Source organism: Mus caroli, chromosome 19 (genome assembly GCF_900094665.2).
Source record: "Mus caroli chromosome 19, CAROLI_EIJ_v1.1, whole genome shotgun sequence".
Taxonomy (NCBI): domain Eukaryota; kingdom Metazoa; phylum Chordata; class Mammalia; order Rodentia; family Muridae; genus Mus; species Mus caroli.
The window spans coordinates 5,708,646-5,725,082 of record NC_034588.1 but is presented as its reverse complement, the minus strand read 5'-3'; the positions used below and the strand labels follow the sequence as shown (position 1 = coordinate 5,725,082).

The 16,437-nt window shown below is 40.2% G+C and overlaps 2 protein-coding genes across 2 annotated transcripts in view; one reads left to right on the top strand and one right to left on the bottom strand.

The window, feature by feature from the left end:
• LOC110285757 (solute carrier family 22 member 19-like) overlaps positions 1 to 16,437 on the top strand; it is a 38,285-nt gene that overhangs the window by 15,554 nt on the left and 6,294 nt on the right. The window contains 1 exon segment of the mRNA XM_021152149.1: positions 4,228 to 4,351. Coding sequence (XP_021007808.1) covers positions 4,228 to 4,351 — 124 coding nt within the window.
• LOC110285473 (protein aurora borealis-like) lies at positions 6,778 to 8,162 on the bottom strand. The gene is made up of 2 exons (XM_029472824.1): positions 7,885 to 8,162; positions 6,778 to 7,720 (listed from the first exon to the last, which is right to left on the bottom strand). Exons 1-2 carry the CDS (start codon positions 8,160 to 8,162, stop codon positions 6,778 to 6,780), a joined length of 1,221 nt encoding a protein of 406 aa, XP_029328684.1.

Here is a 16,437-nt window from a genome sequence, read left to right as displayed (position 1 = left end):
ATCTTACAGCAGAAGCCATTGCTGTTCTCTTTAGGAATTTTTCCCCTGTGCCTATATCTTCAAGGCTTTCCCCCACTTTCTCCTCTATAAATTTCAGTGTCTCTGGTGGAAATGTTTTTCTTTTAACTATCTTATGGAATAATTTGAGAACTATTGGTGTTCTTTGAAATTCTGGCAGAGTTCTGTGCCAGATGTATCTGGCCCTGGAGTTCTTTAGGTTGGAATAGTTTTTTTATTTCTGTTTTAATTTCATTGTTGGCTATATGGATTTGTTTCAGTTATTTATTTCATCTTGGTTTGATTTTGGTATGTTCCATGCATCTAGGTATCTGTTCATTTCTTTTAGATATTTCATTTCAGTGGACAAGAGATTTAAAACATGTTTATGATTTTTTGATATCTATTGTAATGTTTCTCCTTTAAATTCTAATCATACTTATTTGGGCCTCTTCTCTCATTATTTATTATTATTATTAATTATTTATTTACATCCCAAATGTTGTCTCCCCCCCCCCCCGCATCTGCCCTCACAGAGTTCTTACTTTCATTCCACCTTCTTCCCCCCATTCCTTTTTCCCTTTGCCTGTGAGAGGGTGCCACCCCTGGCATTCCCCTTCCTGGGGCATCACACTTCCCTCTTTTGATTAATTTGGCTAGGGGTTTGTCAATTTTGTTTATCTTTCCGCTTTTTTTGTTTACTTTTCTTAATTTTCCCCATGATTTTAGTTCTCTCTTCCTATCTACTTTTTTTTTTTTTTTTGGTCTGTTCTTGTTTTTTCCAAGGCTTTAAGATATATTATCAAGTTATTAACTTGAAATTTCTTAAATTTTGGATATAGGCACTTAGCAGTATAAACTTTCCTCTTAGGAAGGCCTTAATTAAATTTTATAGATTTTGGTATGTTGTGTTTTATTTTCATTCACTCTTAGAAATTTAAAAATTTCCTTCTTGACTTCTTCCCGGTCATCATCTAATTTCCTTAATTTGTGTACTCTCTGTAGTTTCCACTGCTGCTGACATCCAGCCTTATTCCTTTGTGATCAGACAGATTACAGGATGGTTCTTTAAATTTTCCTGTTTATGTTAAGGTTTGTTTTGTATCCTAATATGAAGTTGATTTTGTAGAAAGTTCCACGGGTTGCTACTACGTAGAATGTATTGTTTGAGTGGAGTGTCTATAGATGTTCATTATGTTCATTTACTTTTTTATTACTCAATACTAATGTTTTTATACAGTTTTTACATATAAATACATTTAAAAACATTGAAAGTACATATACTAACATTTACAGCATGCTTCTGTTTTAAACAGAATGCATGAATATAGTAGTCAGAAAAGAAAAAACTTAGCTCATTAAAAATGATTTTTTTTTAGTGAAATTAAAAAACAATTTTAGCTTCTGGTCTTCATATACACTCTGGACTTAAGGCTGTCCCACAGGAGTGCTCTCACTCTTAAGCTCAGGGGTGAGATCTTTCACTTCAATAACAATCCAAAGCAGGAAGAATGCACAGTGCACAGGAACAGCAAGTGACTATAGTTGTGTGGGTCTTTAAACTGTCAAAGTTCTATCCCCAGGCCCCCAGTGTCACCAACTGGGGACCAACTATTCAAATGCTTGAGACTATGGGGTACATTCTCATTTAAACCAACACAACTTTCTCTTTTATTCATCTCTTTGTTTTTGTTCTGCTGGAGTTTATGTCTTCTTTGAATTGTTTCTACGTAGTTATCATTCTTTTGAATTCTTTGTTAGTTCCTCCAAGTCGTTTTCATTAAATGCCATTATTATGGGAGCAATGATTTGTAGAGGGAGCATGCTGTGTTGGTTTTCCTTGTTATTTCTGTTTTTGTGATGGGACTTGCAATCTGAAGTTAGTTTGTTGGTTGTGTTTTCCTTTTATTATTTTATATTTTTATTTTATGGTGCAGTGAAAGAATCAGTTCTAGAAGGGTTGAAATACCTCTTTATTCTGAGGTACTGTTTTTTAGGGTTGGAAGATTTATCTTTATTTGGCCTCTGAGGTTCAGGTAGTCCTGTGTCAGCTAGGCCCCCCTGACTGGGTTTGTAGCTTGTGTTGTGAGTTAGGAAACACTTTACATGCCTGTGGGTCTTACCCAGAGTCAGATCTAGCACACCCTGGTTCCTCAGCTACTGTTAAGGTTACTGGGATATGTGGATCTTCCCACACACCTATAGTCTTAACCTGGAGTTAAAAACAGTCCTTCTATGGGCCCTCAGCTTTTGAATTTGGTAAAAGATGTGGATCTCCTCAATCAACAATCCATCCCCCACCCCCCCAATTAAATTGTATCATTGACATTCACTGCATATTTCTTCTACCTTGCTTTCCATTTTGTTGATGAGGCTTTTGATGGAGTTTTTTTTTTAATTTCTTCTAAAATTGTTTTAATTAATTTATTTTAAAAATATATTTTCTCTCATACAATACACCTCAGCTGCAGACTCCCCCCACCTCTACTCTGCCCCTGATCTCCTGCTTCATTTCACTTTAGAAAAGAGCATACCTCCCAGTGATATCAACTTAAACATAACAAGATACAATAAGACTAGCCATAAACTCTCATATCAAGACTGGACAAGGCAACCCAGGAGGCGAAAAAGGGTTCTAGGAACAGGCAAAAGAATCAGAGACAACCCATTCCCATTGTTAGGAACCCAACAAACACCCCCAAATAAGCAGCCAGTTGTGGTGGCACATGCTGGTAGGACTTACTTACTGAAGGAGGTGGTGGCTCTAGGATTACAAATTGGAGGCCAGCCTGGGCTCCACTGCGGTTTTTATTTGGATTATTGAGTTTTTTTTTTTTTTTAATTTTCAACATCATTTTAGGTTGGTTTTTCTTCAGTAATTCTCTTTGTTGAATATGTTTTCATATCTTGTATAGAATTCTTTATTTTATTACTCTTTTTGTTATCTTGAGCATATTCACATCTTTTTTTCTTTAAAGATTTTTATTTATTTATTATAAACAGTGTTCTGCCTGCATGTATGCCTGCAGGCCAGAAGAGAGCACCAGACCTTATTACAGATGGTTGTGAGCCATCATGTGGGTGCTGGGAATTGAACTCAGGACCTCTGGAAGAGCAGTCAGTGCCCTTAACCTCTGAGCTATATCTCCAGTGCATATTCACATCTTATTTGAGGTGCTTATCATAGTTGTAATCATTTTGTTGAATTATTTATCTGGAGCTTTTTCTGGTCATTTTTATTATGGATCACTATAATGGAATTAGTAATTTTTGTAAGTCATATTTCCTTTGTTTATAATGTTCTTGTTTCTGAGCTGGGACTGAAGCAGTTGGAAAACTTTGTTGGTTGAGTGTTTCTTTATTTCTTCTTCTTTTGCTGGTTCAGGTTGCCTTTTCTCTTTTACTAGAGACACAATGTTCAGCATAGGACTAGGCTGAAATGGAGTTTTCTTCTTCAAATTGGTCCAGTGAGTTTCTGGACTGCCTGGATGGGCCTGAGCAGGGGAACCTGAAGTCTCCTACTTAATGCAAGAGGCTATGTGAACTTAGCTTCCAAATTACACCCTTTCTTCTTTTAAAAATTATTTAAAAAGTGCTATAGTAATGCATCAGCAGAGGAGACATACTTTGTTAGAATTGACTCTAAGAGGTGATTGCAGGTCCGATACAGTGAGATGAGTTCATACTAACAAAAGTGTAAACCTTCTGTCAGATTTATTCATATAATTTAAATCTTCATAACATATCAACTGACATCATAGCACTGATGCTCCCATTATATAGATGAGAAATGGAGTCTGCTTCTTCTTTAATACATGGTTAGATGCCATCAGGTTCTTGGCATAGGGATGACTGCAATTCAGATGATATAATTAGTATGTTAAATTTAAGAAGTCCTTAATTAGGAAAAATATTATGACTAAATATTTCCCACCTCCTGACAAAGAAATCTGGAAAAGTACTATATAGGGGTCCTTTATATTTCAGTTCAGTGAACTCCATGAAGTTTGCATCCAAGTCACAGGAGGGAGACCAACATGACTGCAGGTCTGCATTCAAAAGTACAGATGTACTGTATGGATGAATTGTTTTCTAGTAAAGGTATAAGAAAACATAGAATTATATTTACTGTTATAACAGAATGAGTTGTAACCATTATACTAATAAAACCATCCAAGGACAAATTTGGCACTTAAGAATTGTTTATAATTCCAACCTCTTCTTGAGCAGGTGGTTGTCAGAGTCAGCTCGGTGGCTGATTGTGACCAACAAACCCCAGAAGGGCTTAAAGGAACTTAGAAAAGTTGCACACATAAATGGAATGAAGAATTCTGGAGTGGTCCTAACCATGGAGGTAAGCATAATGGGAGCATAAAGGAAACACAAGCTTGGTAATACATGTCTAGATGTCAAGGTGCAATATGCTACTATTAAATATAATGTATACATGTTTTTTTCAAAAGGGACTAAAATGTATTGTTTTTCATTTTGCTTGTTGAATTTAATTTGTTCAAATATATCCACAGGATTTTATTCATTTTAAAACTTTTTCTTAGCATATACTAGTTAGACATAATAATGAGTGTTAGTTAACATTTCCACATATAGTATATTTTATTATATTTATCACTCCTTGCTCTTGTTCTTCTCTCCTACTGCTCCCCCTTCTCTTCTTACATAGTCCTCTTGTATTTTTGTGTCTTTTTTTGTGTGTGAAGCAAAAAGTTCCATTAAGGTTAGCTATAAAAATACAAATAAGAGGTTATTTACAGGACAGCACATAACTTCTAGTAGCTGTTCAATTGAAAAATTTTCTGAAAATAAATAATTGACTATCAATCTTCAGGAGCAGTAGGCCTTTATAAGTCCTTTCATATAGCAATGGTCAGCAAGAAGGGAATGGACTTATAAGCCTCTTTACTTCCAATGATGGTTGACTGGACTATCTGGGTGGGTCTTGTGCAGGTAACCATGACTGCTAAGAGTTTAAGTGTACAATGACTATATAAACCCTCAACAATAGAATTGTATTGTGTCATCATTTCTTCTGGCTCTTAAAGCCCTCATGTTGTTCCTTGAACCTTGGAAGGGGTAATGTAGATGTCCAATTGAGGGATGAGCACTCAACAGTCATGTGTTTCCAGCACTTTGACCTGTTTTGAGTTTGCAGTAACTGCACTCAGTGTAAAAAGAGAAGCTTCTCTGACCATAACTGACAACATCAGCACTCTAGAACACAAATAAAGCTATGTAGATGGCAATTCAACAGGCAGGTCAAGTCCAAACAACAAAACAACTTCCAAAGCAGCAACAATAGCTTCCTGTCTCGGTTGCTTTTCTATTGCCATGACAAAAACACCATGACCAAGTCATCTTAGAAGAGAAAACATTAAATTTGGGGACTTACAGTTCCAGAGGGTAGTTTATGATGGAGGCATGGCAGCAGGCAGGCAAGCATGATACTGGAGCAGTAGATGAGAGAATATGCTTTATCTATAAGCACAAGAGAGGGAGTGAGGGAGGGAGTGGGGAAGGGAAGGAGGGAGAGTAAGGAAGCAAGAAAGCAAGAAAGGGGTGGGGGAGAGAGCAAGTTAACTGGGAGTGACATAGATTTTTAAAACCATAAGGCTCACCTCCAGTGACACATCTCCTCCAACAAGACTACACGTCCTAATCCTTCCCAAATAATTCCACTCAGTGGGGGGGGGCAAGCACTCAAAACCATGATCCTATGGGAACTATTATTCAGACTGCCATACTTTTTTCACTAAGGTCTGTGATGTGCACAGTTATGGGTTTTCACTTAGGTTTGATATGTCAAATACAAGTTATCACTTATGGTACAGGCCTTAAGTCCAGTCAGAAAGTGGTTTGTTAATGCCATGGCAGTGAAGCTGACACTGCACAACACATACTTTCTGGCATGTCATAGTGTAGCACATCTGAGTAAACACATTTACATCTGAGTAAACTGTTTTTTTTTTTTTTTTAATGGTAGTAAATTTTTATTTTCTAGGACTAATGAACCATTCTGAGTTACGTAGTTTTTAAGAAAGTACAAAAATACAGTCTTTGTTCTCAAACACATTATCTTTTTTCTAATACAGGTTTTTAAAATGTATTTTATTTAGCTATTTTCCCAATTGTTCTTCATATTTCTAAGCTCAACAGGAATTCCCCGGTCTCCCAGTGATTCTGACTCTCCTGTGTTCTGTTCATCTCCCTACCAAGCCTAGGAATGGAGGCACATGCTACTGTGGCAGCCATGTTCGCCCCTACAGATGGCAGCATACAGGATGGTGCCCAGCAGCGCCTTTCTACATTTATAGTGCTCAGAGTATTAACGAGTGCGCTTACACCACGAACCAAGTAATTTCCCCACAGAAAGGAAATTTTAGGGGGTCCATTTTACTTCCCTTTTACCTCCGTAAGTTTTATATTTCAAGATTTCTTTCACACAGTTTCATGTAAAAATACATAGTGCATTCAGTTTCAACACTTTTCTCATGTTCCTAGAACTGATCAATTCAAGACTACCATTCAAAGTCTTAACAAGCAGTTCACTGACCCTGTAGGACAGGAGAAGGCCATGAGGTCTGCCATAATTTATTTGTTAAACAAGCCACTTGAAGCAAATATAGAAATATTTATTGATTTAAAAAAAAAGTATAATTTAACAACTTGGAGTTTCTGGTCCTAGCACCAATTTCCTTTGCAGCCTTTCACATTAATGAGGGAAGTAGGCATAGTATGTGAAGCAGGCACCCCATCACCATCACACTAACTCGCAGCCCTCATAAATCCGGGAGGACTGCTGAGCACCAGTCTTGGGTCTCGAGACTCTGGGCGGCTGCACTGAGATGGACTTGGAGATTGCATCCAGCACCGCTGCGCTGTGTGGCCTTGCTTATTAACTTGAGATTTCATTTCCACTTCAAAGGACATTGGAACATTTGTATGTGTGACATTTTCTTTGCAATAGCTTTCTGTCCCAACAATATCAGTGATATTACTTACACAAGTCTGTGTGTTATAGTCACTGTTCATCTGGATAGCACTGCTTTCTGCAAGAGGCGACATGCACATGTGAGAGTTTTCAATACTGAAGGCAATTCCACTCACAGAATCCGTCGTGGGTGAATTCCCATCATCCACTGGCTCTTTTATCCAAGTGCTTTCACCTACTGTGTCTATAGGATCCACCATATCCACGGTGTCATTTTCCCTCTCACTTTCCGCATCCTCCAGCAGTGCTCGCTCTTTCTCAGCAATACCAGAGTGACTCTGTCTAACAGACATGGCAGTGACAACTAGAGGCTCACCACAAGCATTTGTGCCGAGTGGAGCCGCATCTGTGGAGGAAACGTCGACTTCTTCATCTTCACTGTGAGCCTCCAGGGTAAAAGGTATCCGGATCAGGGAGGACAAACACTGAGGGCCACCTCTCAGTCTCCGAGGAGACCAATTTTTGATTGGCGAGCAGCCATCTATATACGGACTCCTGATGCTCGGGATAGCGATCCCCGTAGAAGCTGTGCCACATGAAGCTTCAGGAGAATGGAACGTAAGCTTCCTGGGTTCTGAGAGCGGCGTCTTTCCTACTTGAAGTGCAATAGGTGAGAAGGTAGGTGAGGAAATAGCTGACGGGCTTGTGGTTACGCTTCCCAAACTGTATTTTTTCACACTGTTCTGAATGGGGCTGGAAGAAAACTGTCCATGCAAACTGAGAACATTCTCAGGAAACTAAATACCCCAGGGTGACGTCCCTAGATGTGATTTGAGTATTTCCATCCAAGCATATCTACGACACACTCCTTATGGCACATGGTATCTACACAGGGCTTCTACAGTAACAGAGACAAGTCCTTTGGATAAAACACCTCGAGCGATCCCCGGGCACTGTAGGGAGGACTTCCGGGAGATGGTGAAGGCAAAGGGTCTGAGATGCTTCCATTCACATCCAAAAAGAGCTTCCTTCTCAGAGATGAAGAGCTGAGGTTCCCAGGAGTGTGGGCCACAAAGTCATCTTCTCTAAAATAGTCTCCTAATACGGCTTCCAAGTTAAAATCCATAGGAAGAGACAGCAGAGTCTGGCAGGCAGCTCCAGATTCAGCCACAGTGGGAAGTAGGGGTGCACATGTGAGCTTAAGGGAACACACCGACATCCAGCTCTGAACATCTGGGGAGGTGCGAGTGGGCTGAACACACACTGAAGTGATTTAGATGTTCCTCTTCTTTCGAGAGTGGATCCTGAGTAAACTGTTTATGAACATTCTTTTGCAGCAGCCTGCATAGAACTTCACAGGACTGTGAAAGCTAGTCAGCAGGGAGGAAGTTTCTGCCTCAGTTTTCTAGTTGGAAACCATCAGCAATGGTATGGCTAACTTGACAAGATCTAGAATCACCTAGCATTCAATTTTCCAGGAATACCTGTGAGGGGTTATTTATATTAATTTAGTTTCTGAGCATGAATGTGAAGGATCATCTTGATTAGGTTGAACAAGGAAGACTACATTAAAAAGGCCAGCACCATCCTCTAGGATTGATCTCAGGTCAAGATAAAAATAAGGAAGCTGGTAGAATATATTTGTTACCTTTTTGTTGCTGTGATAAACTAAAGAATTTATTTGGTTTATGGGTTTGGAGAAAGGCAGGCATAGCAGCAGGAAATAGAGAGTGAACTAGAAGTAGGGTGAAGCTATAAACTTCCCAAGCCTATTCACCATTATGTACTTTTTCCACCTCCTAACTGTTGGATATCATCCCTAAATTGTATCACAATCAGGGACTAAGTGTTCAGATATATGAGGTTACGGTGGACATTTCTCACTGAAATCACCACATTCTATTTTCTGGACCTCATAAGCTTGTAGACATATCATAATGTAAAATGCATTTAGCCTAACTTGAAAAGTCCCATAGTCTTTCAAATCTCAATACTGTCCATAAGTCTTAAGTACAAAATCTCTTCTGAGGCGTAAGAGAATCTCTTAACTGTGACTCACTGTAAAAAACCAAACCAAAACAAAAAATTCTTCTAACATACAATGGCACAGACTATGAATTCCTGTCCAACACAAGATCAAATATCCAGCAGGACAAACATTAACTCCTGTAGCCCCATGTCAAGTGTCTAGATCTTAAGTTTCAAAGGGCTGAGATGGGCTCTATGCTTTTGGACTTTTTGCCTGCAACATATATATCCACTGTATTAGGCTCTTCTTGGCAGATGCCCCATAGCTCTGGCACCTCCCACATATTGGGGTTTTTACTGAAACCCAGGCTTCCCTTTTACAGCTTTTTTTTTTAATTGGATATTTTCTTTATTTACATTTCAAGTGTTATCCCCTTTCCTGGTTTCCCTCCCTCCCAGAAACACCCTATCACATCTTCCCTCCCCCTGCTTTTATGAGGGTGTTCTTCTACCCACTCACTCACTCCCACCTTCCTGCCCTCGAAGGCCTCCTGGACTACAAGGGACTTCTTGCAATGTCTCCAGTGCTGGCATACATTTGGTTGGCCCCAGGCTCTCTGAAACTGCAAAGGGAGAATTTATGGTATCCTCATTCTTGCATCTTTAATGACTCCAAAACCAGTGCTACATGCATGATACTACCAAACTGGGTTGTGCCAGCTTGGGATAGACCCTGCTCACTTCTACTATTGCAATGCCTCACTCTCTGGTTGAGTCAGCTTGACAGGCCGAGAGGCTTGGAAGCTACTCACGAGGCAAAGAGTTTCACGGAAACTCACCTCCTGGAGTATGGCGTCCTCTCTAACCCATACATTAATATTCCATTCCCGAGTTAGTCTGGTGTATGGATCCACATGCTCTCTTTTAGTATTATCCTATTATAAGTGCCTTTTAAGATTGAATTCTGACATAGCTAAGCCTTCACCAGGTTCCAACGTCCTAGAAAGTCCTTGAGCAGACCATGGGCTTGGAATTCAGTAAGAATGTTGCCTATTCAGTGACATTCAAAATTGCCTCTGGCATTACACTCTCACTTTGAATAAAAGCTAAGTCACTGCCCTACACAGGAATTTACCATCTTCGAGGAAGAAGGAAGTTTGAGACCTAAAGAAGAACCAGAATAGATACTTAGAACTATAGATAGCTGAGTTACACCCATACACATGCATTTACAATGGCCTAAGGGAAAGGTGGACTATACAATAGACTAAAATAGGAACTATGGCAAGGGCACGAAGCCCTTGACCCTGGCTTCTAAGATTGAGTGACTCTTAGGTGGAGCTCTTGTTGATCTCAGTTGTTAACAATGAATTCTCTCTTAGGTAATTTCTGTTAGACCTGTGTTTGCATTCCTCTGTTTTATGTAAGAATCCAGTAACCGCTTTGTACCTTCCTAGTGTGTCACCCAACTTCCTTATTTTCTTCTGTATAAAAAGTTTGATGCTCGATTTGACACATTACATTCAGATTCTACACAACCTCTCCTGTGTGCATCTGTCTGTCATTCCATCCAACGCTTTGCCCACCTGCCCCAGAGACCCGTTCCACGCAGACAAAGGGACCAAGAGGGTCTGCGGCATTGCAACTTTTTATGTTGAAAACCATGTTTTTTCCTAGGCTTTTTTCTTTCACAAGCTGGAAGCTTAGATGGTGGGGTCTTACTCTTTAGCACATTTCTCATCATTTCAATGAAGAGCATGAAACTTTTCTTAATGGCTTCAATCTCTTTAACTATTACAGCCTTTCTTTAAGCACATGTTTTGATTGCAAATCACTCTAGGGATCTTTTATGTTTTTCTTTGCAAGCTTCACATTTTGCATTTCTTTCTGCCCCACTTGCTCTTTTTTCATTGTAGACCTGATCAGCAAGCAAGAGGTAGGGTGAGGCTGTGAGGTGGGTCAAAGCCAGGAGGGGGAAAAGACTGGACTGTAAAAAAATAAAAATAATAAAAAATATTTTATTTATTTACATTCCAGTTGTGTCCCCCCCACTCAGTTCGTCATCCCATTCCTTTTCCCTCTTGCCTCTGAGAGAGTGCTCCTTCCCCCAGGCTTCCTCATTTCCTGGGGCCTCACGTCTCTCCAGGATTAAACACATCTTCTCCCACTGAGGCCAGACCAGATAGACCTCTGCTATATATTTGCCAGGAGCCTTGGATCAGCTCCTGGTTTATGCCCCTGGTTGGTGGTTTAGTCTATGGCCCTCCCTGTGGTCTGGAGTAGTTGAGACTGCTGGTCTCTCTATGGGGTTGCCTTCCCCTTTATCTTCTTCAATCCTTCCCTAGTTCAACCATATGGGTCTGTTGTGATAATTTCTTACCCCAATAAGCCTGTATAAAAATCATGATACTCAGTTATATTTATAATCTATATGCCTATATTGGGCAGATCTATCACTATAGTAATTTATTTCCCAGCTATGATACCCCTTACCACTTTCAGCTTCTCTAAACTGTGTGGTTCAGCTCCATCTTCCTTCCACCTCCTCTTTCTCTGTCTCTCTCTCTCCTCTTCTCTCTCTAAGACCTCCAGTCTCACCTTTCCCTTCCACTGCCCAATCATTGGCTCTAGCCTCTATTTGATAAGGTTCAGTGAGATCACCTGAGTATGTGATCTACTCCTCTTCAGGGATGGGGTGGGGCAGCCTCTCTTGAGGAAGCAGAATTAGGATCAAAATACAAACAGCACCCGGGTAACCCACAACATTTTCCCCTTTTAGTCCAAATAAAAGGCACGTTTCTTTCAGATATAATTTGAGAAAACCCCTTACAATTATGCAAATGGTAAAGTGTAATATACATGTAACACCCAATTTATCATATTTGTCAATTTAGATAAAGTGCTTTACTATCTATCCTAACTCAAAGAGCTTACAATTCCATACCTGAATTATGTTGTGATTTTAGCTTGCATCATCATCTGAAAACTATCCTTTCAAATTTATGAAACTATAACCAGTCTTTAACCCCATCTGAAATCCAAGAACAACTTAAATATTACCTGATAATATAGGAAGCATAAAACATAGCTTCCAAAACTTAACCAATTTATAGAGATGACTGACTACCTGGACAGTCTCCTATTCCTCAAAACTTTGGAGCATCAGTCTTTAGCCTCCTGGCCTAGGATCATCTGACAGCCTTCAATTGAAACAGGAGCTATGAAAGACTAGTTTACTCTGTCTTGGCAGAGCCAAGCTGTCGACTATCCCACAGTGTGTTCTTTCTGGACAGTCTTTTTTCATCTGTAGATGGCAAATTTTGTCCAGTGGCTACCTTTCCATAACTGGAGCCACTTCATCTGGAGGTTTTGATGCTCAATTTCTTCTTTGAACCATGAAGGGGATACTGTCAGGAGCAGACATGTCTCCATTAAAAATTTCTAGTAATAATGAAATGATTAAATGTCAGATTCTGTGAATTTCTGATGTTTTTGAAGACTATATAAAGTATATCTTAATTGTTAAACCTTGAATACTTTTAGCTGCTTCCATTTGGATATTGTAGAAAGCTCCTTAATATAATTAGATCAGAATTTAATATAACTATGTGTTTACTATCTGGCTCTTAACTTGTGTTACTTAATCATCCTAAACGGTTTGTAATGGTAGTTATTAGAAGGACCGGGTCTAAGACTTGTATTCTTTTTTTAAAAATATTTATTTTTATTTATTTTATTTATTTACATTTCAAATGTTATCCCCTTTCCTGTTTTCCACTCTGGAAATCTCCTATCCTATCCCCCCTTACCCTGATTCTATGAGGGTGCTCCCCTACTCACCTACCCAATCCTGTCTTGCCACCCTAGCATTCCTCTACACGGGGACATCAAGCCTTCACAGGACCTAGGATCTCCCCTCCCATTGATGCCAGATAAGGCTTCTTCAGCTTCTTCAGTCCTTCCCCTAACTTCTCAGTTGAGGTTCCTGTGCTCAGTCTGATGGCTGGCTGCAAGCCTCTGCATCTGTGTGGTCAGGATCTGGCAGATCCTCTCAGGAGACAGCTGTATTAGGCTCCTGTCAGCAAGCACTTCTTGGCATCAGCAATAGTGTCTGTGTTTGGTGTCTGCATGTGGAATGGATCCCTAGGTGGGGCAGTCTCTGGATGGCCTTTCCTTTAGTCTCTACTTCACTCTTTGTCCCTGTTATTTCCTTTAGACAGGAGCTTTCATTGTTTCATTTCCCATAATTTTCTGTATAATGTTTCTTCATTTTCATTGAATTCCATAAAGTCTTTGATTTCTTTCTTTATTTCCTCCCTGACCAAGTTATCATTGAGCAGAGAGTTGTTCAGTTTCCATGAGAAAGTGGGCTTTCTGTTGTTTTTATGTTATTGAAGTCTAGCCTTAGTTTGTGATGATCTGATAGAATGCATGGGATTATTTCAATCTTCTTGTATCTGTTGAGTTTTGATTTGTGTTTGATTATATGGTCAATTTTGGAGAAAGTTCCATGAGGTGCTGAGAAGAAGGTATATTCTCTTGGTTTGGGGTGAAACCCAGTTTGTGGGAATCCCAGGAGACTGCTAGAGATAGTGACACCAATGTAAATATGCACAAGAGTCTGGACTCAGGTTGCAGCCTCCTCTGCTCAGCAGGTTAGGAATGTGACTCTTTGGTCTAGGAGTTCCATATATATATGGGAGACACATATGCTGGGGCTTTCAAGCCTCGGCATTACATGTTTGAACAGGGAGTAAAGGAACACTATCCTTCAAAAACAATAGCATTTGTTCAGATGGCAAGGCCTTTTTGACCTGGGAAGAAATAACTCATTCCATTATCAGAGGCTAGTGTATTTTTACAAGCTGGCCACAGCTGTCTGGAAACAATTGGTTGCTTCTCTCATAGTTCAAGAGGGAGGTGTTGAAGTCTCCCACTATTATTATGTGTGGTGCAATGTATGTTTTGAGCTTTAGTAAAGTTTCCTTTATGAATGTGGGTACAATTGCATTTGGGGCATAGATGTTCAGAATTGAGAATTCCTCTTGGTGTACTTTTCCTTTGATGAATATGAAGTGTCCTTCCCCATATTTTGTTTGATAACTTTTGGCTGAAAGTCTATTTTATTGGATAATTGAATGGCAACTGCAGCTTGTTTCTTGGGATCATTTGCTTGGAAACCTTTTAATTTTGAGGTAGTGTCTGCCTTTGTCACTGAGATGTGTTTCTTGTATGCAGCAAAATACTGGAACCTGTTTATGTGTCCAGTCTGTTAGTCTGTACCTTTTTATGGGGTAATTGAGTCCACTGATGTTGAGAGCTGTTAAAGATAGATGATTGTTAGTTCCTGTTATTTTTGTTGCTGGAAGTGGTATTAGGTGTGCATGATTCTTTTCTTCTGGGTTTGTTGTGAGAAGTTTAATTTCTTGTGTTTTCTTGGATGTATTTTTGTTGGAAATCGACCTGCGGCTCACAAGAAACAGGGTTTCACCTGGGAGGCATACAGGGGCTGAAAAGAGAGGGGAACTAGGCGGATGAGAGAGCAATGGAGCTAAGACAACGTTCCTGATCAAGGCTCAAATGTTTAATGGCGAATGCACTTATAAAGGGGGTAGAGAGGCCCGTTCCTGCCAATTCATTCTTGGAGCCCAGCTGCAGGTGACCACGTGCAGGATAGGGTGTAGTCTCAGGAATAGCTCGGTGGCCTCCCAACAGGTAGCAGTATCTTGAAGAGGAACAGCAACAGTTGACTGAACAATAGAATTGAAAGACCCCCGAAGGGAGACCCTCACTCAAGTCTCGGGACAGCCGCGAACCCAAGAAGACGCTGAGACCGAACCCAAGATGTATAGAGTAAGATTTAATAAAGCAACAACAAGCAAGCACATGAACCAGAGCTCTGGGGCCGAAACTCATACACCAAGCAAGGTGCAGAGGAGAATCGACGCCCGGCCCAAATTTTTCACAGGCTTATATAGGAAAAAAGCCAAGGGGGGGGGGAAGCAGGGCAGGGAAAGTACAAGTTTACGTCATTAAGGGGTTCTGCCAAGGGTTTTTCCAAGGGTTTTTCCAAGGGGCTTTCCGTAACCAAGGGGTCGTGTCCTATATTTTGGCAATGTACCCGATCTTATTGGAACATTCTGAGGTGGTTTTCTTATCTCAAAAATGTTCCTGGCACAGTCCTCAGTTGGGAGGGGGAATGTACTCTGGGGTGAGAAGTTCAGGAGTGTTCCGGGAACAATCTCCAGATGGGAGGGGTAGAACTCTGAGTTGAAGAGTTCAGGAAAAGTTCAGTAATTTTCCTCCTTCAGAATGACCTAGGAAGGCTCCAATTTAGGTAATCTCCTTAATGGCAGAAAAGGTCAAGGTCTGGCTCAGCCTGCTTCAGGTTTGGAGGAGGTTACAATTTCCTCCCTGTTATTAATAATAATAAAAAAAAGCTGGACGGAGGCATAAAATTTATTTATGCTCTGTAGTTCTGCCTGATTTCTTTGGGCCTAGTGAAGAAACCTGTCTCAGTGGGATTCCCTAACTTTTCTCATGGTAAACCTACCTATTCGCTAGGCCATTGTGTTTGGGTAAGACTGGTTACTGCCTCAAGTAAACACTCTGCAGACTAGCCCTGAGCTATTCCGGTTTGGTCCTTTGTAATGCTTAATTAGTTACTGAATAGGTAACTTTCTTACTGAATTCCTACTGAATTCCAAGTTTGTCAGCTTCAAGGTCTTTCTAGGACGTTGGAACACTGGCGAAGGCTTAGTTATGTCAGAATTCAATTTTAAAAGGCACTTATAATAAGATAATACTAAAAGAGAGCACGTGGATCCATACACCAGACTAATGCAGGGATAGGGTAAGAATATACAGGTTATGAGAACGCCAAAGTTCCAGGTGGTGAGTTTCCGTGAAACTCTGCCTCGTGAGTGCTCCCAGGCCTCTCGGCCTGCNAAGCAAACTTCACTGGAGTGTGCATAGCATTCTCCCCCTTTCTTATTATATTTCTGCCAAAGTTCTGGAAAGTCCCGCCTCATCATAGCTACAGATCTCAGGAGTGCTCTAAAGATGAGTGTAAACACAACGATTTACTAATAAAATAGTGCCAATAGTAATAGCAAGTAGGAATATATATTGAACCCAATCCAGGGGATTCAATGCACTTAGGTTATTTTTTAAATCTCTGGCCAATTCATCAATGTTCCAAGTGTCCAAGTGACTATTGCTAATATCTGAAATTTCTGCCTTTCTAGCCTTAATATATGCTATGTCCTGCCCTATTGTTAAGACTACTACTTCTAAGACATTAACCTTTGCCTCCAATCTTTTATATGGCTCTGTGGTGTATTATTAATAAACCATGGCCTCTTGGCATTGAAAGACTCTGAGAGGAGTCCCTTGCTCAGGCCTCAGGACAATAGCAGACACCCAAGAACTCACAATAGACCGAGCTTGTTGCAAACCACATGAGGCTTTATTCGGGGAAAGCCAGAGCTCTGGGGACGACTCATATCCCACGCAGGGGTAGAGGA

Coding starts and splice junctions, on each gene's coding strand:
- LOC110285473 (XM_029472824.1), bottom strand. CDS start 8,162: ATGTCGGTGTGTTCCCTTAAGCTCACATGTGCACCCCTACTTCCCACT. Junction 7,721..7,884: donor CCCTACAGTGCCCGGGGATC/GCTCGAGGTGTT, acceptor GAATGTTCTCAG/TTTGCATGGACAGTTTTCTT.